The sequence below is a fragment of the Monodon monoceros genome, unplaced genomic scaffold, assembly GCF_005190385.1.
Source record: "Monodon monoceros isolate NGI ecotype Baffin Bay Population unplaced genomic scaffold, NGI_Narwhal_1 Super_Scaffold_18, whole genome shotgun sequence".
Classification (NCBI taxonomy): domain Eukaryota; kingdom Metazoa; phylum Chordata; class Mammalia; order Artiodactyla; family Monodontidae; genus Monodon; species Monodon monoceros.
The window spans coordinates 64,390,742-64,417,423 of NW_021703774.1; the positions used below are offsets into that span (position 1 = coordinate 64,390,742).

Here is a 26,682-nt window from a genome sequence, read left to right on the forward strand (position 1 = left end):
TAAACTGAATCATTCAGCTTGTGCTTCAGGAAGGGAAATCTAATAGAAGTACGGACACTGAGAAAGGAAAGAGACTTAGAGGCAAATTATGACTTGAATGAGAAGAGCCTTGAATCAGGCACCAGAAATGAAAAGAGAATGGAGAGACGGGCAACAGGAGCCACTGTGGCCTCTTGGCCACACAATCTGTCACTCTCAGATCAGTCACCTGGCTTAAGGTCTTAAGGAAGTGAAAATACTGTTACTTTAATGGTTTTAGTACATCTCATAATAAGCCTTAGAGCAAATCTTCCCAGGCTCAGTACCTTCACTTTCCCAGGCCTGCAGCTGATCGTGATCCCTGGTAGCACTGCCCAACACCTCTCGAGGGACAGCTTCCATCCGTGAGTCCACTTTCTCTGGCTGGGAAGAATGGTTAAATCCTTCAATAGCCTTTTGGAAAAAGAAGTTCAGCTCCTCAAAGTTCATGGCCTGGAGCTCTGTGAAAAGTTCTACCTGTTGGGCTTCTTCCAGCTCATTCCAGAATTGCAATAGGTGTTCTTGCCCAGCTTTGGACAACCTGAGTTTGAGGTCATTAACATTCATAATGCTCTGGTAACCAAGTTTTGTGATAACTGGGGTGTAATTTCTGCACCTGTAAACCTGAAAGAGAAAAGAAATGAATAGCAGGTCAAAGTCCAACCTCAAAACCTGAGATTTTTCCTGCTAAAAATAAGTACATTAAAAAAAAAAAAAAAAGGGGGGGCTTCCCTGGTGGCGCAGTGGTTGAGAGTCCGCCTGCCGATGCAGGGGACACGGGTTCGTGCCCCGGTCCGGGAAGATCCCACGTGCCACGGAGCAGCTGGGCCCGTGAGCCATGGCCGCTGAGCCTGCGCGTCCGGAGCCTGTGCTCCGCAACGGGAGAGGCCACAGCAGTGAGAGGCCCGCATACCACAAAAAAAAAAAAAAAAAATCTTGGGAGTTCCCTGTGGTCCAGTGGTTAGGACTCAGCGCTTTCACTGCCAGGGCCCGGGTTCAATCCCTGGTCGGGGAAGTAAGATCCTGCAAGCCCCACAGCGTGGCCAAAAAAATTTTTTAATAAAATAAAAAAAATTTTTTCAACCCTTGATGTTAAGGAAACTCTGCCTTTCCATCATGATCATACTCATAAGAGATCAAACTTGTAAGGCAATGCTAATTATTCTTATATACCAGGCACTGCACCAAGTACTTTACCTACAAGGTCTCATGTAATTTTCAACAACTCTATGACATAAATACTATTATTATCATCGCTTTACAGTTGAGGAGAATGAGGCACAGAGAGGGCAAAGCAACCCGGCTGACTGGTGGAGCTACGGTGTGAATGCAGACAGTCTGATCCCAGGGCTCTAGTTGCCTCTATACTACTCCTCTGACCACTAAGCTACTACTGAAAGAACACTTGACTGTTTAATATTTCAACCCTTCTCCTTTTATCTCTAAGGACAGAAACACAGAATTCAGAATTCAACAATATCAAGAAGACAGGAACCCTATAATTATAAAAAATACATTTTAGGGCTTCCCTGGTGGCACAGTGGTTGAGAGTCCGCCTGCCGATGCAGGGCACACGGGTTCGTGCCCCGGTCCGGGAGGATCCCGCATGCCGCGGAGTGGCTGGGCCCGTGAGCCATGGCCGCTGGGCCTGCACATCCGGAGCCTGTGCTCCGCGGCGGGAGAGGCCACAGCAGTGAGAGGCCCGCGTACCGCAAAAAAAAAAAAAAAAAAAAAATACATTTTATTTAAAGAGCAACTTCCACAAAGAAGCAATAAAATATATCCACTGTCTTTACTAAGAATTGAGCCCTAGGAGATTGGTCCAAGATGGTGGAAAAGAAGGATGTGCGCTCACTCCCTCTTGCGAGAGCACCAGAATCACAACTGCTGAACAATGATCGACAGGAGGACACTGGAACTCACCAAAAAAGATGCTTCACATCTAAGGACAGGGGAGAAACCACAATGAGATGGTAGGAGGGGCGCAACCACAATAAAATCAAATCCCATAGTCGCTGGGTGGGTGACGCACAAACTGGAGAACACTTATACCACAGAGGTCCACCCAATGAAGTGAAGGTTCTGAACCCCACGTCAGGCTTCCCAAACTGCGGGTCGGCAAGAGGAGGAGGAATTCCTAGAGAATCAGACTTTGAAGGCTGGTGGGATTTGATTGCGGGACTTTGACAGGATTGGAGGAAGTGGAGACTCCACTCTTGGAGCGCACACATGAAGTAGTGTGCGCATCGGGACCCAGGGGAGAGAGCGGTGAGCCCATGGGAGACTGAACTGGACCTACCTGCTAGTGTTGGAGGGTCTACTGCAGAGGTGGGGGGGGTGGCTGTGACTCACCGCGGGGACAAGGACACTGGTGGCAGAAGTTCTGGGAAGTGCTCCTTGGCGTGAGCCCTCCCAGAGTCCGCCATTAGCCCCACCAAAGAGCTCCACTGGTAGGCTCCAGTGCTGGGTCTTCTCAGGCCAAACAACCAACAGGGAGGGAACCCAGCCCCACCCATCAGCAGACAAGCAGATTAAAGTTGTACTGAGCTCTGCCCACCAGAGCAACACCCAGCTCTACCCACCACCAGTCCCTCCCATCAGGAAGCTTGCACAAGCCTCTTAGATAGAATAGCCTCATCCACCACAGGGCAGACAGCAGAAGCAAGAATAACTACAATTCTGCAGCCTGTGAAAGGAAAATCACATTCACAGAAAGACAGACAAAGCGAAAAGGCAGAGGACGTTGTACCAGATGAAGGAACAACTAAATGAAGTGGAGATAGCAAACTTCCAGAAAAAGAATCCAGAATAATGATAGTGAAGATGATACAGGACCTCAGAAAAAGAATGGAGGCAAAGATCGAGAAGATGCAAGAAATGTTTAACAAACTCCTAATAGAATTAAAGAACAAATAAACAGAGATGAACAATACAATAACTGAAATGAAAAATACACTAGAAGGAACCAACAGCAGAATAACTGAGGCAGAAGAACAGATAAGTGACCTGGAAGACAGAATGGTGGAATTCACTGCTGCGGAACAGAATAAAGAAAAAAGAATGAAAAGAAATGAAGACAGCCTAAGAGACCTCTGGGACAACATTAAACACAACAACATTTGCATTATAGGGTCCCAGAAGGAGAAGAGAGAGAGAAAGGACCTGAGAAAATATTTGAAGAGAATATAGTAGAAAACTTCCCTAACACGGGAAAGGAAATAGCCAAGCAAGTCCAGGAAGCACAAAGAGTCCCAGGCAGGATAAACCCAAGGAGAAACACGCTAAGACACACAGTAATCAAACTGACAAAAATTAAAGACAAAGAAACATTATTGAAAGCAACAAGGGTAAAATGCCAAATAACATATAAGGGAACTCCCATAAGGTTAACAGCTGATTTCTCAGCACAAACTCTACAAGCCAGAAAGGAGTGGCACGATTTATTTAAAGTGATGAAAGGGAAGAACCTACAACCAAGATTACTCTACCCAGCAAGGATCTCATTCAGATTCGATGGAGAAATCAAAAGCTTTACAGATAAGCAAAAGCTAAGAGAATTCAGCAGCACCAAACCACCTCTACAACAAATGCTAAAGGAACTTCTCTAAGTGGGAAAAACATGAGAAGAAAAGGACCTACAAAAACAAACCCATAACAATTAAGAAAATGGTAATATGAACATACATGTCGATAATTACCTTAAAAGTGAATGGATTAAATGTTCCAACCAAAAGACACAGGCTCGTTGAATGGATACAAAAAAAAGACCACTATATATGCTGTCTACAAGAGACCCACTTCAGACCTAGGGACACATACAGACTGAAAGTGAGGGGATGGAAAAAGATATTCCATGCAAATGGAAATCGAAAGAAAGCTGGGGTAGCAATATGCATATCAGATAAAATAGACTTAAAATAAAGACTGTTACAAGAGACAAGGAAGGACGCTACATAATGATCAAGGGATCAATCCAAGAAGAAGATATAAGAATTATAAATATATATGCACCCAACATAGGAGCACCTCAATACATAAGGCAACTGCTAACAGCTTTAAAAGAGGAAATTGACGGTAACACAATAACAGTGGGGGCCTTTAATAACTTACTTACACCAATGGACAGATCATCTAGACAGAAAATTAAAACGGAAACACAAGCTTTAAATGACACAATAGAGCAGACAGATTTAACTGATATTTATAGGACATTCCACCCAAAAGTGGCAGAATACACTTTCTTCTCAAGTGCACATGGAACATTCTCCAGGATAGATCACATCTTGGGTCACAAATCAAGCCTTGGAAAATTTAAGAAAACTGAAGTATCAAGCATCTTTTCTGACCAAAACGCTATGAGATCAGAAATCAATTACAGGAAAAAAACTGTAAAAAACACAAATACGTGGAGGCTAAACAGTGCACTACTAATAAACCAAGAGATCACTGAAGAAATCAAAGAGGAAATCAAAAAATACCTAGAGACAAATTACAATGACCACATGAAGATCTATAACATATGGGATGCAGCAAAAGCAGTTCTAAGAAGGAAGTTTATAGCATTACAATCCTACCTCAAGAAAAAAGAAAAATCTCAAATAATCTAACCTTACACCTAAAGGAACTAGAGAAAGAAGAATAAACAAAACCTGAAGTTAGTAGAAGGAAAGAAATCATAAAGATCAGAGCAGAAATAAATGAAACAGAAACAAAGAAAACAATAGCAAAGATCAATAAAACTAAAAGATGGTTCTTTGAGAAGACAAAATTGATAAGCCTTTAGCTAGACTCATCAAGAAAAAGAGGGAGAGGACTCAAATCAATAAAATTAGAAATGAAAAAGGAGAAGTTACAATGGACACCGCAGAAATACAAAGCATCATAAGAGACTAGTACAAGCAACTCTGTGCCAATAAAATGGACAAATTGGAAGAAATGGACAAATTCTTAGAAAGGTATAACCTTCCAACACTGAACCAGGAAGAAATAGAAAATATGAACAGACCAATCACAAGTAATGAAATTGAAACTGTGATTAAAAATCTTCCAACAAACAAAGTCCAGGACCAGTTGGCTTCACAGGACCACAAGAGCTCCTGTTTGAGCTCTTCTCAAACACTTAGAGAAGAGCTAACACCCATCCTTCTCAAACTCTCCCAAAAAATTGCAGAGGAAGGAACACCCCCAAACTCATTCTATGAGGCCACCATCACCCTGATACCAAAACCAGACAAAGATACTACCAAAAACGAAAATTAGAGACCAATATCACTGATGAATATAGATGCAAAAATCCTCAACAAAAAACAAGCAAACAGAATCCAACAGCAGATTAAAAGGATCATACACCATGATCGAGTAGGATTTATGCCAGGGATGCAAGGATTATTCAATATCCACAAATCAATCACTGTGATACACCATATTAACAAATTGAAGAATAAAAACCATATGATCATCTCAATAGATGCAGAAAAAGCTTTTGACAAAATTCTACACCCATTTATGATAAAAACTCTCCAGAAAGTGGGCATAGTGGGAAACTACCTCAACATCATAAAGGCCATATACAACAAACCCACAGCAAATATCATTCTCAATGGTGAAAAACTGAAAGCGTTTCCTCTAAGATCAGGAACAAGACAAGGATGTCTACTCTTGCCACTATTATTCAACATACTTTTGGAAGTCCTAGTCGCAGCAATCAGAGAAGAAAAAGAAGTAAAAGGAATACAAATTGGAAATGAAGAAGTAAAACTGTCACTGTTTGCAGATGACATGATACTATATGTAGAGAATCCTAAAGATGCCACCAGAAAATTACTAGAGCTAATCAATGAATTTGGTAAAGTTGCAGGATACAAAACTAATGCACAGAAATCTCTTGCATTCCTATACACTAACAACAAAAGATCAGAAAGAGAAATTAAGGAAACAATCCTTAATTTCACCATTGCAACGAAAAGAATAAAATACCTAGGAATAAACCTACCTAAGGAGGTAAAAGACCTGTACTCAGAAAACTATAATACACTGATGAAAGAAATCAAAGATGACACAAATGGATGGAGAGATATACCATGTTCTTGGACTGGAAGAATCAATATCGTGATAATGACCATACTACCCAAAGCAATCTGTAGCTTCAGTGCAATCCCTATCAAATTACCAGTGGCTTTTTTTTACAGAACTAGAACAAAAAAATCTTAAAATTTGTATGGAGACACAAAAGATCCCAAATAGCCAAAGCAGTCTTGAGGGAAAAAAAATGGAGTTGGAGGAATCAGGCTCCCTGACTTAAGACTATACTACAAAGCTACAGTAATCAAGACAATATGGTACTGGCACAAAAACAGAAATATAGATCAATGAAACAGGATAGGAACTCCAGAGATAAACCCACACACTATGGTCAACTAATCTATGATAAAGGAGGCAAGGATATAGAATGGAGAAAAGACAGTCTCTTCAATAAGTGGTGCTGGGAAAAATGGACAGCTACACGTAAAAGAATGAAATCAGAACACTCCCTAACACCATACACAAAAATAAACTCAAAATGGATTAGAGACCTAAATTAAGACTGGACACTATAAAACTCTTAGAGGAAAACATAGGAAGAACACTCTTTCGACATAAATCACAGCAAGATCTTTTTTGATCCACCTCCTAGAGTAATGGAAATAAAAACAAAAATAAATAAATGGGACCGAATGAAACTTAAAAGCTTTTGCAAAGCAAAGGAAACTATAAACAAGACGAAAAGACAACCCTCAGAATGGGAGAAAATATTTGCAAACGAATCAACAGGGGATTAATCTCCAAAATATGTAAATAGCTCAAGCAGCTCAATATTAAAAAAAAAACTCAACCAAAAAATGGGCAGGAGACCTAAACAGACTTTTCTCCAAAGAAGACATACAGATGGCCAAGAAGCATATTAAAAGGTGCTCAACATCACTAATTGTTAGAGAAATGTAAATCAAAACTACAATGAGGTATCACCTAACACCAGCTAGAATGGGCGTCATCAGAAAATCTACAAACAACAAATGCTGGAGAGGGTGTGGAGAAAAGGGAACCCTCATACACTGTTGGTGGGAATGTAAATTGATACAGCCACTATGGAGGTTCCTTAAAAAACTAAAAATAGAATTACCATATGACCCAGCAATCCCACTACTGGGCATATACCCAGAGAAAACAATAATTCAAAAAGACACATGCACCCCAATGTTCACTGCAGCACTATTTACAATAGCCAGGACATGGAAGCAACCTAAATGCCCATCGACAGATGAATGGATAAAGAAGATTTGGCACATATATACAATGGAGTATTACTCAGCCATAAAAAGGAACGAAACTGAGTCATTTCTAGAGACGTGGATGGATCTAGAGACTGTCATACAGAGTGAAGTAAGTCAGAAAGAGAAAAACAAATATCGTATATTAACGTGTATATGTGGAATCCAAAAAAATGGTACAGATGAACCAGTTTGCATGGCAGAAATAGTGACTCAGATGTAGAGAGCAAACGTATGGACACCAAGGGGGGAATGTGGTGGGTGGCAGTGGGATGAACTGGGAGATTGGGATTGACATGTATACACTAATACGTATAAAACAGATAATAAGAACCTGCTGTATAACAAATAAATTAATTTAAATTTAAAAAAAAAGAATTGAGCCCTAAAGGACAAGTAATACACACATAACAATCAAGTGATATGGTAATGCTTTTTAAGAGCATTCCATGATAATCCAGCCAAATGTTAATAGTAATAAAAAACAGGAGAAAGAGGAAATATTTAATCTACTCAGCTAATACAGATAAATGCAAGAGAAGACAGGCATTGTCCAGAAAGAGTTAACAAAGGAAGTATGATCTAGCTGTGCCTCAACAGTTGAACAGATTATATAGACAAGATTAGGAAACAAGCAGAGCCTGGTGGCCATGGTAAGTAAACATGTGTAGGATGGAGAGCAGTAAGAAAGTTCAAGTTTTATGTAGAATGATGGGAAATGATGTAGGTTAGGGCTAACCCATGAAGAGCCTTGAAAACTAAGCAAAGGAATTTAGACCAAACAGAGTAGGTAACAGGAAGCCAACACAGATTACTAAACAGGGCCGTTCCACCATGCTTTAGAGAGATGAGAGAAAAGAGCATGGCACAAAACAGTCTGTAAGGAGGGACAACTAGAAGCAGGAAAACAAGTTAAAAGATAATTGCAGGTGTGAAAAACCAAAGAGCAACCAGATTTGTTGCAGAGGAAATATGAGTGAAAGGGATAAATTTGAGACACACTTGAAAGAATCATCACTGCATTATAATTGCTTAGCTTAGATATAAAGGACAGAGGAAAAGTAGGTATCAAAGAAAAAGCAAGAATCTTCTCATGTAAGAATAGTAAAAGGCAATACACAAGGTAGTTGAGAGCAAAATTCTGGAGTTCAGCTGAATTACTTAATTTCCCTATGCCTCCGTTTCCCCACCTGTAAAGTGGGATTAATAATACTCTCTACCTCATGAGGACTATTAAACATCAAACACCATTTACAAACTCAGGTTAAGAGAACCTACATCTGTGGGTCTCTTGAAGGGGCAATAACAACGAACACTACCATATATATGGCAGCACGATTCTTATTGCTTTATAGATAGCTGCTAATCCTCAAAACAACTCTAAGGTACTGTTATTGGGATTACTTTACAGAGAAAGAAATTGAGCCACAGAGATAACTTGCTCAAGGTCCAAAACCAGTAAAGTGACGGAGCTAGGATTCAAACCCTAACAGCCTGACTCCTAAATTCATGCTCTTAACCATCATGCTATACTGACTCTCAAGAGAAAGACTCTGTTATCTCCATGTGCATGTGTATGTGCATGTGTGTATGTGTGTAAGAGAGGGGTGGCAAGAGAAAGAGAAACAGGTGATTTGTACTTTATTCAAAAATACAGACACAGTTGATTTTCTTATACCTGACTCACTTTGCAAAACTGAGTTCATAAGCCAACAGAATGGAGAAAGGAAGAAAATGTACAGGACAAGTAGGAGAGGAACTTTACAGGATGAACCAGATATAACCACCTCCATGCCACAAAAATAGTATTATTTTCTCCATTAATTCTGATAAGAGGTGTGTGCGTGTGTGTAATGGGTAAGCAGTAGTGAATAAGAGAATTAGACAAGGATTTTTACTTTGACAACCAAAGTCTGAAAAAGCTGAAGATCTAGAAATTATGACAGAACTTGCTACATGACATATTTGGCAGTAGCCCACCATTATCAAACATAACTTTATTAGAATTTAAATTCCAGTTTAAAAGATATTTAGTATTTCCCCCTCCTCTTCTGGTCTCCTTCCCACCTCTATCTCTGTGGCTATATTATGTCCCCCAAATTGATAAGTAACCTCTCAGAGCGTTTGAAAAATAGTCATGGGGAGGAGCCATAACCATTGAATGCTTTAAATGCTTCACAGCATAGCCTATTAAGTCTTTTTTAGCCCAAGCTAAGTGAGGCAACTCAGTAACAGTGAAGGAACAGAAACTGCCTTCTGTCTACACCTAGTTAATTTCACCAGAAAGCCCTTAAACTAAAGGCACTACATAATAACATACACACATTATCATAATCACTATTCCCTGATTTCAGATTTCATAAACCATGTACAAATAAATATAGCATAGGGTCAGGCCAAACTTAACAAAATCTTCGGGAAGCCATACAGCACATGTGTGCTCTGAACCCTCCAATCCCATGTTGCTGCTTGGCCAAGCCAGGGGAAAGCCAGAAATTTCAACCCTCTTCCATCATCAGTATTAAAACAAAACGGCAAGTAGGTTTTGTCCCACTCTCATGGCCCCCACAAGTATCTCCAATCTTTACCATCAACGCTTTCAGAGTCTTTTCCTCATATACTCAGGACACCCCAACTCACTCCCACCGCACAGTTCCAACGACTTGTCCCCACTGTAGGCCCCCCAAGCTTGGCAAAACTGTCCACAAGGCCCTAGCCTGAGAACCTCAAGGCCCCCATTCCGGGTCCAGGCGAGGCTCCACTCCCAACCTCTTGACAAACCCCTGATTGCAGACACTGCCCATGTGGGCGCCCTCATGCCAGCACTCCCAGCGGGGTCGCCGAGGCTGAGAAGGGCTGCGGGCCACACGGGAGCAGTGTGGGTGGGCAGCGCGCTCCTCGGCGTGTGCCAGGTTGCTGGCTCTTTGCACGTACGTGTGCCGCGTGTCCATGTCGCGCGCGTGGCCGTGGAAGCGGGCGCGTGGCGGCACCAGGCCCCCACCCTCCCCGGGTCCCGAGTCCCGCCGTCTCCTCCAGGGTGGCAAGAGTAGACAGCGACTGAGCTGGGAGTCCCTCACCTCTCTCGGCGCGACCACAGCTACGCCCAGCTCCGGCTCCTTCGGCGCGGCCACTCATCGGCGTCCAGCGCCCGCTCCGAATATATACACTCATCCGTGGGGCCGGTGCGGCAGGGCGGGCCAGGAGCTGGGGCCAGGGGGAGCGCCGGCCCCGGCCACCCCGCCCCTCCGTCGCCGCGACGAGTGGCTGCCCTCGCGGGGAGGAGTCGCAACCACCCGCCCAGACACGTCAGCGCTCACAGCGCAAGCGACGAGGCGGGCGCGGAGAGGAGCGCCGCGAAGGAGCGGGGCGGGGAGGGGCGGGGCCTCTCGCGTCACTCATTCTCCAGCCCAATGGGGATGGCGCGAGGGTCCTGTCAGTAGGTGGCCCCGCCCCCCAGCGTCCTCGCGGCTGGGAGGGGTGTACTTTGCGTTCGCTGGGTGGGGCGAGTTCCGAGCCCAGCTGAGGTATCACGGCTAGGCCTTAAGATCCCTGACGTCACGGTGTTGTTCCTCGAGGTGCCCTCCTGCGGCTCCTAGTCTTCCCTGTGGCCCCACGGCTTGGGGCGCCCCCCTTTTCCCAAAACGGACAGCGGAGCTGGACTGGGAGCTGTGTCATCCGGGTGGCGTGTGTCCGACCACCCACACGGAGGGTTGCGAAAGCGTGGCAGCCGCCGACGTCTCAGCGCAGAACCCCAGGGGAGGCCTGGCGCGCCCTCTGACCTTGTGCCACTATTTCGTCTTAAGCTGGCCAGGTAGTCAGGGCCCTGACCGTCTTTCTGTTCTATGGTGTTTGGGGTCGCAAGCACATGAAGCCAGACCCATTTACCTTTGCACAAATGGGCACCAAAAAAAAAAAAAAAAAAACCAAGAGAGGAAATGCAAGCAAATTTATTAGGTAACCTGAGAAAATGAAAAGCGCGTGCCCGATGTAAGCTTTGTGTGACTGTGCTCTTAACCTCTCTGGGCCTCAGTATATGACACGAAAAGTGTTGTTGGACTGGTTGACCTCCAAGGCCGTTGCTGTGCGACTGGTTATAATTGCCTGTATACCATATAACCTTGTGTGGATGTGCACATGCGATTATATGCTCGGCACTGTGCCTTTAAAAGCTGTGTTTACGCGTGGCACTTGGCACATTTTCTGCAAGAAGTCCAAAATGTTGAAATACCAAAACATCTAGATTTAACAAAATACCTGACTAAGAAATTCAGGCATCTCGGTGCCTTTCTTCTACCTTCTTGAGTGCAAAAGCCTTTTAATTTTATCAATTTCAAAATCATCCACTGCATTAAGTAACTGAAAAATTTACCCTGGATGAGTAATGCTGGTAGTTACACATTCAGGAGGTTGAACACTGTCTTTCATGATCACAGAATGTCATCCATTTGTTTGAAAGATTTATAGTTGTAGTGGTTATGAACATGAGATCTGCAGAATTCCAGCTTCTTTATTGCTTGGAATCTTTGGCAAGTTAACTTTTCTACATCAGTTTTCTCATCTATAAAATACAGACAATAATAAATATGCCCCTTAGGGGTGTTGTGAGGATTAAACCAGTCAATACAAGAACAGAATGTGGAACAGAGTAAATAATAAATTGTAATTGTTTTTATGTGAGTGCTTATGCTATGTCAGGCACTGTTCTAGGTCCTGAACACCTTGATATACTTAGCATCATCTAGAAAACCTTTTGTTGTTTGGATCCCTGATACTATAAAGAACATTTCTTGGGCTTCCCTGGTAGCGCAGTGGTTGGGAGTCCGCCTGCCGATGCCGGGGATAAGGGTTCGTGCCCCGGTCCGGGAAGATCCCACATGCCGCAGAGCGGCTGGGCCCGTGAGCCATGGCCGCTGAGCCTGCGTGTCCGGAGGCTGCGCTCCGCAGCGGAAGAGGCCACAACAGTGAGAGGCCCGCGTACCGCAAAAAAAAAAAAAAAAAAAAAAGCCATTTCTCTCAAACCTTTCATGATAACTAAAAACAAAATTACTCCCATTAATGTTGCTGAGGTCCCACTTGAAGAGACCTAGAAGCCTCCACACAATAATACAGCTTTGTGACCTTTAACGAAGGGAAGAGAATGTAAAACAATTGCTTTCTAAAAATATACTGAGTGTCACTCATCTACATTTCTACTCCCTGAGGAAGAAATATATGAGAATTTAGAAAAATTTGACCTAGGAGACCAGATTCAAAATCACAGTTCAACCCTGAATTCTTCCTTTATAAAATGAGGATAATACCTAACTCACGTGGGTGTAGTAAAAATTAAAAGATAAAGACTCTGTAATAGTGTCTGGAGTATTATAGGCATTCTATAAATCTTAGATGAATGAATGAATAAAGAGAAAAATCACTATTAAAGAGTTCATTAAAGAAAAAGGAAGAACTGAGCCCAGCACAAGTGTTTTCAACGCACTATTATAAAATCAAATTTTTACTTTTACCCTTTGTGCTAAGAATATTTTTCTAGTTTCTAGGCATAAAAAGGGCCATAATCTCATCTTACCAGATAAATATCCAGAAACGTCTTACCTAAAGAGTTATTTCTGTCTTTTAAAAACTAATGGCAGTGACTTCCCTGGCAGTCCAGTGGTTAAGACTTCGCACTTCCACTACAGGGGGTGTGGGTTCGATCCCTGGTTGGGGAACTAAGACCCCGCATGCCACGTGGGGTGCAAAAAGTTAATAAAATAAAATTTAAAAATAATGGCAGAGAGGGCAAGGATGCTCACTATCCATGATTGTTTAACATTACACTGAAGATCTCTTCTAATGCAATTAAGAGGAATTGTAAGAAACTTAAGAATTAGAAAAGAATAAGCAGAACTACCTTGAATTTCAAATGACATGAGAGTACCTGGAAAACTCTAGAAAATAAGATTAACTCAAACTATGAGAATCAATGATAAGACTAAATCATAAAAGATTTCAGTAAGGCTATAAAATGAACAGATAGAAGTCAATCGTTTTCATATACACAAACAACTAGTTAGAAGACATGATAATAGAGGAAAATCCCATTTACGATAACAACAAAGGACATTAAATGTAACACAAAATGTGCAAAAGCTGTATAAAGAAAGCTGTAAAACATTCCTACACAAAAGCCACAAAGATACTTGATAAAAGGATAAACACCCTTTGTTAATGTATAAATTACACTCCGTGTTATATTATAAATGTATAAACTAGACAAGCTGATACCAAAGTGCTCATGGAAAAAGAAACATGAAAGGATAACCAGGAAAACACTGAAAAAAAACAAAAAACTACAATAAGAAGCCTACCTACCAGATACTAAAATATTCTATGAAACCCCTATAATTAAAACAATGTGGTAGATTGTGAATAGATGTGAACAATTGTGAATAGTCAAATGGAATAGACTAGACAGTCCACCTTTATGATATAGTACTTGGGCCTAAATAGGCCCAAGTACTATATCATAAAGGTGGCATCTCAAACCACTAGACTTTTGAGTAAATGGGACAACTAGGTAGCCACTTGGAAAAAGATGAAACTAGATCCATACTTCACACCATTCGTAAGAATAAACTCCAAACACATCAGAGATCTAAGAGTAAAGTATGAAATCATACAGGTAGTAGAAGAAAACATGGAATGCTACATAGCTACATGGAATACTACAAAAAACAAAAAGACAGACTGATACGAACTGAAAAGGGGTGACTTTCAGGACATTGGTATGTGTGAAAAAAAGCAAAGTGCAAACAAGTATACATAATGAAAGAAGGGGAAATAAGAAAATGTACACACATCTGCTTATTTTTGGAAACAAAACAAAGCAGAAAAGACAAACCAGAAACCAATAAGATTAGTTACCTGCAGCGGGTGGGTAGGAATCAAGTGGAGGAATGGGGAGGGAAGTCGCACTTTTCTAAATACAACTTTCTGTATAGTTTTGACTTTTGGAACCCTGTTAATGCTTTACATATTCAAAAACTGAAATAAAAATAACAAAGAGGGAGGTTGAACCCTGAAACAGAAACCAAACAGAAACAAATCAACCTAACTGTATCTTAAATAACATAACTTTTTACTGAAGGTTCCTTGGGGGAATTAACCCAAGTAAATTTTGAAGACAGTATTTTTTCACAGCTTTATTGAGGTTGACTTAAAATAAACTACAGATATTTAAAACGGACAATTTGGTGATTTTTGACATATGAATATACCTGTGGGCACAGTATTTTAACTTTCTACCCTCAATCTAAAGACAAAATGAATTGTAAACAAGTGTTAAACTCTAGTTAGTAGGTTGGCTTTTCACAGTGGTGTGGGTTAGCAATTCTGAAACTATTTTGTTTGTATCGTGGAGGTGAGCAAATGACTAAATGTATTGAAGATAATGAGAGAGAAGTTACTTCTGGAGAAGAAAATTACACATATGGAAAGGCAGAGAGGCTAGAATCACCTCTTTAGTGCAGATTGGAATTGAAGTTAGCATGAACTCATGATTATTAATCCCAGTACAGAAATTGGCATACATATGTGTGTATATGGGATAGAAATGCGTATTTGGGGGAAAATGCTAGCAATTAGTGAATTTGGGTAACGGGTATATGGAACTTCTTTATACTGCTCGACAATTTCTCTGTAAGGTTGAAATTATATAAAAATTTTAAAGTTCAAAAAATGAGACTACAACTAATGGTGGAGTTCTTCACTATCAGTCCAAACAAAAAAAGAAAATCTTTAACCCACGGAGCACACAGCTCTGGAGGAAAGGACCGAGGGCGTGAGAGTCAACAGAATCATTTGCCTGTCCCCTGTCACATGCCCTCAATCACCGGGTCGGAAAGCCTCATCACCTGGGAAGCTGTAAATGCCACACAGTGCTGTTTTGGGTGACAGCTGTGCTCCCTTAGGACAGGCATAATGCTAGGAAAGTGTTTTTCTCTAATTCTCAACCTTCCAGTTGAAAACAGGCTTAGATGAGGAGTATGGAAACGTGTTGCGCAGAGTGGGGAATGGCCTGGCATCCCTGGATATTTATATGGATGTCCCTGGGCTTGAACTATTCTCTTAGGAACAAACTGGCACATTTTTCAGTATTCAATCAAGAACAAATAGATGTTTTTTCAAAATATGTTTACTGGGTTGTTCTGTGCCAGTCCTTGTGATAGATACCACGGGGAATCAAAAGCTAGGGTCTGGGTCCGCAGGGAATATATAAACATGGGGGAGATGTTCCATTTTCAAGCCAAGGGGCCATAAGTGCCACAGTGAATGCACAAATGAAGGATTTCAGAGCTCAGAGAAGGGAGAGAATAAAATAAAGAAATTTCTTAAAAGGATAGGCCAGTAGGGTTTGAGAGAGCCAGGAGGTGAGAAGCCTCACTCTTTAAGAGTGCCACCCTTGATCCTCAGCCTTAATAATGGGGCTTCTATGAGCCAGTTATTTATTTTCACACTGGCAACACCTGATGCCTCCTTAGCAAAAGAAACCAAGGAATTTGTACTCAGAGAACTTAGCAAGAGATCTAGTAGGGTTGGTACTAAATAAACTGTGACATCAGAAGCATCGAAAAGGGAATATTTACCAAAGGGTATGTATTTTGGGTAGTATGTATGATCCCAACTTGGCTTTAAAAAAAAAAAAAGATAATACTTTCATTAGTTAGATAGATAGGTAAGATAGATTAGATAGATGAGATAATAGGTAGATAGAGGCTGTGAGATTAGGAAAAATCACCCTAATTCACTGAACTTCCCTTTCCTTATCTACAAAATAGAGATAAAAATACATGCAATATATCTTACAGAGTTGGAAAGAGAATTAAAAGAGAAAGGATCTAGCACACAGCAATTATTCAATAAGTGTTAGGTGAATAAATAAGAGAAGGAAAGAAAAATAAAGAAAATAAGGGAAACGGAGTGGTCCTCTATTAAAAATACAGAATCATGTTGGGATTCCAAGAAAGGTGTTTTAAATGGGCTATTATCAGACACATTCAAAAATTCAGAAGTGTATACGAAAGAAGATCTTATGTTTTACCTTTTAGGGACAATGGGATTCCGGTGACTTTGGGGTGTTTTCTAAATTTACTAAAGTGAAAATTATTTTACAATTAAGAGAATATATATTTTTTAATTTCAGAAAAGCAGGTATGTTACTTAACAAGTAAAGAGGCTACTTGCTTGCTTGTTTTTCCCTGCAGTTGTATCGGATATGTGCCAGTCTGTCCACACTTCCTTTTGTAGTACAACCAGTGAGGATCCACACAGACTTTTCAAACAGTGGGCTGGTATTAGTGAGCGTATACCAGGAGTCCTCCCTTCACTGTCCTGAATGTGATGGCCTCAGCTAGGCCCCTGAAAATCTAAAGGACCCAGGTTATTTCCCAGCAGTTCATCAGATCACCAGGAGGTCTGGCTTAGCTCAAGGCTCGCATGAGTGTTTCATGAGATCACTATTTCCAAGAGACAAACAGATGAGTGGTGGAGGAATTAGGGCTTTGACTTTCCTGTTGATATTTTCCTAGGACTTGAGTCATCCTAACGTAATAGCTCATCACTCCTCCCACCCTCTAAATTTTCTGTAGCTCAGGCTGTGTTTTGAAATATTGTGAAATAACAAATACACCCTGTTATTTATATATATATATACTCAAAGTACAGCCCCTCTAAACTGACTATAATCTAGGAAGTAAATAAATAACAGGAAGAAATGAACCAGGGAGAGAGTAGATGAGTGCTGTGTGTAATAATTACAGAGATACACAGCCTCAGGACTACAAACTGAGTTGGCTGTTATGGTGTGGGAGAGTGGACTTTAAATTCCATTCCAGTGCTGTTAGCCAGAGATTGTCTGGTCCATCTCCCTTAATTAATAGAAAAGGAAACAAAACCCCCCTAAAGTTAAGTGATTTATCGAAGGATAGAATAGATAATTAAGAAGCAGAACCAAGATTAGAAGCCTATCACTGTATAACAGGGTTTTTCTGGATTTAATGAGTGGAAAATAATCCAGTCATTAAAAACCTCAACCACCATAATAAATGTTTAGAGTATATTTTCTTCTCTTCAAGCTAAAAGACTCTCTACATTCTGAGTCCTGGGTCAAATATTTAATGCACCCTCTTGGGAGGCCACTTAGCTGGATATTTCTAAAGCACAGGGGGCTGTCCCCAGGGGAAATTCCTTAGAAACTTAGCCTAGAATGGCATCTGGCCAGCACTGAAACCAGAGCTGCAACATATTTTGTTCTAAACCTGTCTCACCACCTATCTGGTCATTGTTCTCTTATGCCTCTCAACTCAATATGAATGACAAACCAAGGTATAGCATAAGTTGTTATTGTTGGAGATATCTCCTAGTCACCTATTCCCTCCTTATGAATCTACTACAGCTGAAATTTATTTTATATTTTCCAGGTAATATCTTTAAATAAGGAAAAGATAAAAATGGCATGTCACCTCCGAGAAATCTCATACACAGCAAGGAGTTCCACAGATTTTTTTTGTTCCAGGCTCCACCTCTCCACTTGGCCTGTGTTACTTAATATTAATAGAAAAAAGACCTAAAATCACAATAAAAGTCTCTGATAGTGCCAACTGGCTTAGCACCAAAATTGAAATACAAAATGCAGTTTCAAAACTTACTTGGTTCTCAGAGCTGCTGGGTAATTATTTCCTGTACCTCTCAACAGCACTCATTTACTCATTCACTTTGGTTTTGGCCGCTTAGCATAATAGGTGAGAATATGGACTCTGAAGCCAGAGAGCATGAGTTTAAGTGCTGACTATGCAATTACTTAGCCGAATGACCTTGAATTAATTGATGTCTCTGTCCCTCATCCCCCCATCTGTAAAATGGGGATAATGATAAGACCTACCTACTAGGGTTGCTGTGGGGATTAATATTTTTAAAGTGCTTAGAGCAGTTTCTGACTCAGAATAAGAGCTTGGTAAGCTTTTGTTTAAAAAATAATATTTACTAAGTTTGGCTTACTGGGTATCAGGTATTGGGACTAGAATGGTGCAGCAGACAGACTCTAAAGTAACTCCCATGATCCCTGCCTCCTGGGTTGTGTAATCCCCTCCCCTCGAAGGTGGGCAGGACCCATGACTCACTTCCAATAGAATATGGAAAAGGTGATGAGATAATCATTCCCATGAATACATTATGCTATATGACAAAAGTGATGGGCTGTCACTCCAATTATTAGGTTATATTATTTAAGACTTTTTGCTAGCAGACTCACTTTGACTTTTTTAACTGGCCTTGAAGAAACAAACTGCTATGTTGAGAACTGCCTATGGAAAGAGCCACATGGCAGGGAACTTCACACATGTTCTAGGAGCTGAGAGTGGCCTCCAGCCAGTAAAAATACAAATAAACAAAAACCCCTGAAGTTTGCAGTCCTACAGCCATGAGGAAATAAATTCTGCCAACAACCTGCCAGCTTGGAAGTGGATTCTACTCCAGTCGAGCCTCCAGAAGAGAATGCAGCCCAGCTGACACCTTGATTGCACTGCAGTGAGACCCTGAAGCAGAAAACTAAGCCTTGCCCAACACCTTGATTACAGCCTTTTGAGAGACCCTGAACCAGACGCCCCAGGTAGCTGAACAGGTTGGAGAAAAACACACAACCATTCTGACTGGAGTCACTTTAAATTCATAACTACAATACTACACAAATACCATATACTGTATTTCTATAGTCCACTCATTTTGCAATTCTCCTAGATAACTGTTTCACATCTTTTATTTCTCTCAAAGAGAAACGTTTGTAATAACCTTCTCCCCCATGCTCATTCTCAGCAGATAACCTTGCTTCTCCTTTCATTGAGAAAATAGGAACAATCAGAAAAGAGTTTCCTCAAGCTCCCACCACCACATCCACCCACCTACTGTATCTGTACCTGTATTTTTGTCTTGTCTCCAAGTGCTTAGAATAAACTATCATGGTCCAATCCTTCTACCCATGAGCTAGGTCCCATCCCCTTATGCCTCCTTAAGGATATCATGATTCCTAATAGGTATCTCAAAATTGGCATGTCTTTAACTAAGCTCCTGATCTACTCCTATTATCCTCTCCACTCTGCCCCACATACAAACCTACTTCTCTCAGTCTCCTCTATCTCTATGGTAACTGCATGCCCCTGGTTTCTCAGGCCAAAAAACTTAGAGTCATCCTTGGCACCTTCTCTCGTCCCAGAGCCAATCTACAGTAAATCCCATGCACTCTATCTTCAAAATATGTCCAGAATCCTACCCATTTTCACCATCACTTTCTTCCATCCATGTCTAATCCAGCATCATCTCTTACTTGAATTGTACAGAGCAATAACCCCACAACAGATCTCCTTGCTTCTACCCTTGCCCCTCTGCCAGCCATTCTCAATATAGCAGCCAGAATGATCTCTCGAATTGCATCACTCTTCTGCACGAAACCCTCTAACAGCTTTTTATCTCACTGGGACTAAAAGGCAAAATCATCAAAAGAGGGCTTCCCTGGTGGCGCAGTGGTTGAGAGTCCACCTGCCAATGCAGGGGACACGGGTTCGTGCCCTGGTCCGGGAGGATCCCACACGCCACGGAGCGGCTGGGCCCGTGAGCCATGGCCGCTGAGCCTGCGCGTCTGGAGCCTGTGCTCCACAACGGGAGAGGCCGCGGCGGTGAGAGGCCCGCGTACCAGGAAAAAAAAAAAAAAAATCATCAAAAGACCCGCAAGGTCCTACAAGATCTCCACCCCACCCCACCCCACCCCACCCCACCCCCACATACAGTCCTTCTCTAACTCCCCCCTTTTATGTTCTCCATATCCTGCCCTGGTTCACTAGACCCCAGCCACACTGGAGCTTAGAATTCGTCCTGAGAGTGGTGGGAAGGCCCTGACGAGTTTTACAAGCCATCTTTCTTTCTTCTCTGCCTATAACATAGGACAAAAGATAGACAGTTAATATCACAGACCTGCACTACTACGAAATTGTTGCGATGGGCCTTGCTGCCCCCAGCAAGGTCACAAAGGATCCCTTTGCATAGTTGGTGGGGCTTGAGATACATTTCTTATTTTCCTTTTTGTGCCAAAAGAAAGATTAAAAGCACAAAATTTAAAGACTGAAACTCTTAATGTTTTTAAAAGTTTTTTCTTAATTTTTTGTATTATACAAGTATTATAAGTATTAAAATTTGGAATGTACAAAAGAGGTAAGGAAGGAAGGAGGGAGAAAGGGAGGGAAGGAGAGGGAGGAAAGGGGGAGGGAGAGAAAAAGAGATAGAAAAGTAAGAAAGGAAGGAAGGAGGGAGGGAGGGAGGGAAGGAAGGAAGGAAAGAAGGAAGGAAGGGAAAGAAAGAAAAGAGATGAAACAAAGAGAGAGAGAGAGAAAGAAAGAAAAGAAAGAAAGAGAAAGAAAGGAAGAACTAAGGAAGGAAGGAAGGAAGAAAAGGAAAAAAATCATCCGAAGAGCCTGCCACATAAAACAGTTCCTATTAACAATTATGTTAAATTACTTTTTAAACCACCCCCACCCCTCCCCTCCCCAGGGAAGTGGAAGGAACAGTGGCTTCTCCTCTGAAGGCCTGACTTCATTTAGGATGCCACACCCTGCCCTGGCTCAGTTCACTTCTCACCCACAAGTTTTAGAAAAGACTTCCTGGGGTTTGCTTATGAGTCCATGACCTTTCTGGCATTTCACTCAAGTAACTTCTGACTAGGTTTTGTCTTGGCCATAAGGCTGTTTTTAAAAGAGATTCTTGATTTTTCTCTTGACAGAAAAAGGATAAATTTAGTTGCACTACATTTTCAGCAGTATTAATGAACGAGTGATAAAATATAAGCAGGCTACCCAAGAATAGAATAAATCTTTTCAAATTGAAATGACCATACAAACTCTCTTCTTCTCACTAGAATCCCTCATTAAATTATATCAGGATAGAATTCTACTGATCTCTGTGTTTTGTAAAAATTGATTTCTCCTTTTATTTATCTGTCACTGAATATACTATCCTATTAGTGTTAGGTTTTATTAGGTTCTATTGTAACTATTTTAAAAAGCTGTAATATTTTGTTTGGACATCATCATTTTTGTTTATATAACTCTTTAAAGATTGCCATTTATTGTTAGCCATAAAAGATGAAGCTTTAGGTCACAATTTAGTACACAGAAATAGTAATTGATAAAAAGTAATTTCGAAATTTTAAAATATAAATGAAACTTGCCAAATGGCAGTTGGTGACTCATTGATTACAGCATCCACTTATAGCCAGTTTGGATTATTTTTAGAATGAGAAAAGTACACATTTAATTAACAAACAATATGAAGTCTTTCCAATTACGTGCTTAAAAATTTTCTGACCACAAAAATTTAAGAACATTTTCTAATAATTATTTTGGTCATTTTTTCATCACCCATTCTCTTCACAATGGATCCAATAAAAGTATCTATGAACAATGCCCTAAATATGATAGTTACAAGACTGGCAGATTTCCAGAGTTTCATTATTAAATATATTGACTTGACATTTGTTATGCACAACAAAGTACATTTGGCTAAATTTAGTATAAAATTAATGTATGCAAATCCTTTAGTTATTTATAACTATAGGTAAATTTCCATTATTTCTTAGGTGCATATTGTGAAATAGTAGGCCTAAAACACAACTTTTTTAAAATGTGAAAGTGCCCCTTAAGTGATTCTATGCTGTCATAACTTCTCTCAGAAATCAAGTTTCAACAAAAGAAATAAATATCAATCAAGTGAATCATGGCTTAGAAAGCAAGGATGTTTCTAAATCATTGAGCCCTTCTCAAAATCAACTAAGATGTACAGAACAATTTCTATTGAATTTTACATGCATTTTTTTCTTATAGTCTCATTTCATCTTCATAATAATCCACTAGGCTAATTTCAGTATCATCTTCATCTTATACATCAATAACCTTAGGCTTAGAAATGTTAAGTGACTTTTTTTTAAACATCTTTATTGGAGTATAATTGCTTTACAATTTTGTGTTAGCTTCTGCTGTGAAACAAAGTGAATCAGCTATATGTATACATATATCCCCATATCCCCTCCCTCTTGCACCTCCCTCCCACCCTCCCTCTCCTGTCCCTCTAGGTGGTCACAAAGCACCGAGCTGATCTCCCTGTGCTATGCAGCTGCTTCCCACTAGCTATCTATTTTACATGAAATGTTAGGTGACTTTTGCAAGGTCTCATACCAGTGGCAGATTTTGAATTTGAACACATATTTGTCTGACTAAAAATTTCATTTTCTTAATCACTGTTTTAATAAGTCCATATCTCCAACCCTTTAATTTCCAAAACAGTAAGTACTCTCCTCATCACTCACCACCCATTTAGATATATATTGCTTGGTGATGTCTAAAAAAGACAATGGTGACAAATTAAGTATCTGTGTACTTCTAATCAGTAATGTAGTGATATCTTATTGTTTTAATTTGCATTTCCCTGATGACATAGGATGTGGAGCATCTTTTCATATGCTTATTTACCAACCATCTGTATATTTTCTTTGGTGAGGTGTTTGTTAAGGTCTTTGGCCCATTTTTTTTAACTGAGTTGGTATATTATATTTTATCTTTTTATTTTCAACCAATTTGTGTCTTTTATTCTGAAGTTTATCTCTTATAGCCAGCATATAGTTGTATCCTGACCTTTCTCCAGTCTGACAACCTCTGCCACTTTATTAGTGTTTAGCCCATTTACATTTAATGTGATTATTAATATGGTTGGATTTATACCTGAAATTTTGCTATTTGTTTTCTTTATGTCTCATGTCTTTTTTGGACCTCCATTCTTCCTTTATTGCTTTCCTTATGTTAAACAATTATTTTTAGTGTAGCATTTTAATTCCTCTGCTGATTTAACTATAATTGTTTGGTGTTATTTTTTAACAGTTACTTTAAGAAATACAATATGCCTTGTAAGTTTTCACAATCTACTTTTGGTTAATAATCACAATTCTGGTAAAGTTTAACAAACTTGCTCTAATATAGCTTCGTTTTCTCATATATATTACATATTTATATGTTATAAACCCAAAAGTAAAGTGTTAAAGTTATTCTTTTATACGATCTTAGGTCTTTTTTTTTTAAGTTAAGAGAAGAAAAGATTAAAATCTATCTTTGTCTTATATTTACACATATTTACCATTTCTGATGCTCTTCATTTCTTTGTGTGGATTCAAACTGCCATCTGGCACCACATCCTGTCAGCCTGAAGTACATCCTTTAGTATTTCTTGAAGGCAGGCCTGCTAGGAATAAATTCCCTAAGATTTTTTTTTATCTGGGAATATTTGTAATTTACCCTCATTTTTTGAATCATGGTTTTCCAGAACATGAAGTTTACTCATTTATTTCTCATCAAATTTTCTATTTTTACTGACAATTCCAATGGATATGGGTTTCTCACTTTCCACCCAGATCAAGCCAGCCCTTCTAGCAGTGAAGCTGCTGGTTTTTACAGCCAGCCCCACCTTGGTAGCACTATCAAGGTATTAGGGTTGGGGAGTTGGAAACATCCCCAGGCAAGAATACCACAGACTCCCACTGCTTGTATAGAAGTTCAGTAGTTTCTCACAAATAAATATTTCTTAATTTGTTGTTTGTCTTTGGTCTTTTCCCAGACTCCTGAAATGATCATTTTTTGAAATTTTTGTCTAGTTTTATACTTGTTTTTTGGGGAGAGCATTTTCTGCCAGAAGTACTGCTCTCTGATTTATATAGATTAAATATTCTCAAAGGATTTAATGCTTAGAACATCCATTGACTTAAGAACGCTTTATAATTTTGGCTGCTCAGGGCAGTAGGGGTGATTTCCTATCTTATTATAGAAACTTATTGCTCTAGAGTGTCACATTTTAACTTTATTTTTTCCTGTTGGAAGTACAGCTAGTTCCTTTTCATCAGAGATAACAGGGGACTTACATTTACTGAGCATATACCAGGCTACTGACATGATACACTCTCTCATGCTCTATTTCTCTTTAAAATAATGATTGTGGGCTTTTTATAACTGTAAATGCAACATAAACTGGTTTTTGAAAAATTGAACAATACAGAAAAGATTCATCTCTCCAGAAGTATTTTATAATGTCACCATCTAGAGAAAGACATACTTATCATCAGTCTACTTCCCCTCTCCCCCTCCACCCTTTAAATCTGTGTGTGTGTGTGTGTTTTTTGAAATTAGTTGCAGAAGGTGGGAATTAAATCTGCTCTCAAGATCATAGCCCTCTTCCAAGGTTCTAAGATTTGTAAAAATCTTTTTCTCATTCCAACTACTGGGGTAGAAGAGAAAGCCATAGCCCTTTGAACTTGAACAGTGCCTAAGACATACATTTTGGTTATACAAAGATAAGCAAAGATTCTGTTCTTTAAGGAGAAACCAGATGTTTAGCTCCAAAAACTATATTGCCCTCTATATGCAAGAGTTTTTTCTCTGTGGGTGCATATTTTATCCTCTAAGAATTTTTAAAATATAAATATGGATTGATACTGCTTTGCTCTTAAAAATTATTGTTAACAGTAGGATAGACTGCTATCAGGAGAAAACTTGGACTAGAGAAGAAAATAATCTTAATTTGAGCCGGTGCTTCCCCCTTTTTCTTTCTTTCTTTTTTTTTTTTTTTTTTTATAGAAAGCAAAATGTAATTTACAGCCAGGCCCAGGAAGAAGCAAATCTTCAATAACCAAGGGTATGTTGGTTGAAAGGAGCAGCCAAACCAATAGCAATCTTTAATGTCTTGTCTTCTTTCTCCCAAGAGGGAAAAAATAAATGCTGTTCTTGGTTAGTTTGAGTTTTACTCATTTTTTTAGGTGAAGTGAGTAGGAAATCGTTGGCTGCTCTCATTGATGGGGAAACAAATAGAACTGGAGTATCCCCATAACTCTCAGTCCAGAAAGGACAGCTAGTTCCTCTTTTCCCAGGAGCTGACACAGTCTGAGTGGAAGGGAGTCATCATTACCATCTAACCAAAGCCTGAAGCATTCCCCTGAAATGTTGAGAAAGAGAGGAAAAAGTTCCTTCTCCAGTAGATGCAACTGGAATCTCCCAAGAGAACAGAAGCTGTGAGGCCACTCAGTTGAGGGAGTTTGATGGCAGAGGCTGTGAGAGAACAGAGGAGAACTGAGGGAAGAGGGGGTTGTGGAAGAAGAGATTGATTGATCAGTCAGTGCAGACTCTGTAAACCCATTTGGTAGCCATGGTGAGGATCTGCTCTTCACTCAGTTCTAGGGAAGCTATCAGTCTAAGATGCATGTGGGTACTGCACCAGAGTTCCAAACTATCTCAAATGGACCCAATATGTAGTCCATCTGCACTGTATTTTTTTAGCTTCTAAGAGCAAGATATTTTTGAAATCCAAATAAGATAATCCCAATTTCATGTCTTTGGGTTTCCCACAAGCAGAAAATCAGGTGACCACTCAACATGCTCTGTACCCAAGGAACACAATCTTGGACATACAAAGCAGTTGGGCTCCTTATTTCCACACACTCGTCTGTGAGTACTATCTTTACATAGCCCAAATGCCCATTAAATTGCTCCCCCAAAGAAAAGATGAATTCTCTTTGGAGGTATAAAATGCAGCTTGTGAAATCGTAATAGTTTTTCAATCTGGGAAAGCCACCCCAAAACTCTGCTAAAATGATCAGGGATTCCCTGGTTTCTTGTTCAGAACTTATATCTAGGATCTTAATTATTCCAAAAAATTTTTTTAACATGGTGCCTGTTTTTTTGTGAACAATGTCTTTGGATTGGAAAAATATAACTTCCTATATCATACCAATTCCCTAGATTAGAAAGAGAAGGGTTATGTCACCCATCAGGCTTGGCTGCTAACTCAGCGTAGTCGGGCAAACCTGCCCTTTTCTGTAGATGGACTATGAGCATTTGTTGAGTTGTTCTAACAGAGATCACAGTTATTGTACTTACCCTTGATTGAGAACTTTGTTTTTCCATAAACAAAGTTTCGAGTTTCTGTGTTGCTAAGGAACTTCAGAAGGGCTGAAGGTGTGGTAGTGGTGGTACAGGGCAAGAATAATGAAAGGCCTATGAACTCAGACAACTGGAAGGCTGAGACATGTCGTAGTCCAAGTCCATTCATATCATGAGGTCAGTCATTACTAGCATAATTTTTGTTTTCTCTTGAAAAAGTAGAAAATTAGTGTCCCAGATCATGTTCCTGGAACTCAAAGAAATATCATGAGCAATGAATGAAGTGTGGATTTCATCCAAGCACTGTAGTCTGTCTACATAGAACATATGTATGTGGGGCATATTTACAAAATTGTTCAGCTTTA

At 40.1% G+C, this 26,682-nt stretch overlaps 1 protein-coding gene across 3 annotated transcripts in view; it reads right to left on the reverse strand.

The window, feature by feature from the left end:
• UAP1 (UDP-N-acetylglucosamine pyrophosphorylase 1) overlaps nt 1-10,708 on the reverse strand; it is a 39,629-nt gene extending 28,921 nt beyond the window's left edge. For 2 of the 3 annotated variants that reach the window (XM_029229299.1, XM_029229298.1), the window contains exons 1-2: nt 10,403-10,708; nt 306-642 (exon numbers count right to left, since the gene is read on the reverse strand). In XM_029229299.1, the coding sequence (XP_029085132.1) occupies nt 306-585 (280 nt within the window). In that variant the 5' untranslated portion in view covers nt 586-642; nt 10,403-10,708. The remainder of the gene's footprint in view (nt 1-305; nt 643-10,402) is intronic. The other variant, XM_029229300.1, reaches the window with a different exon arrangement.
• Nucleotides 10,709-26,682: the final 15,974 nt, after the last annotated feature.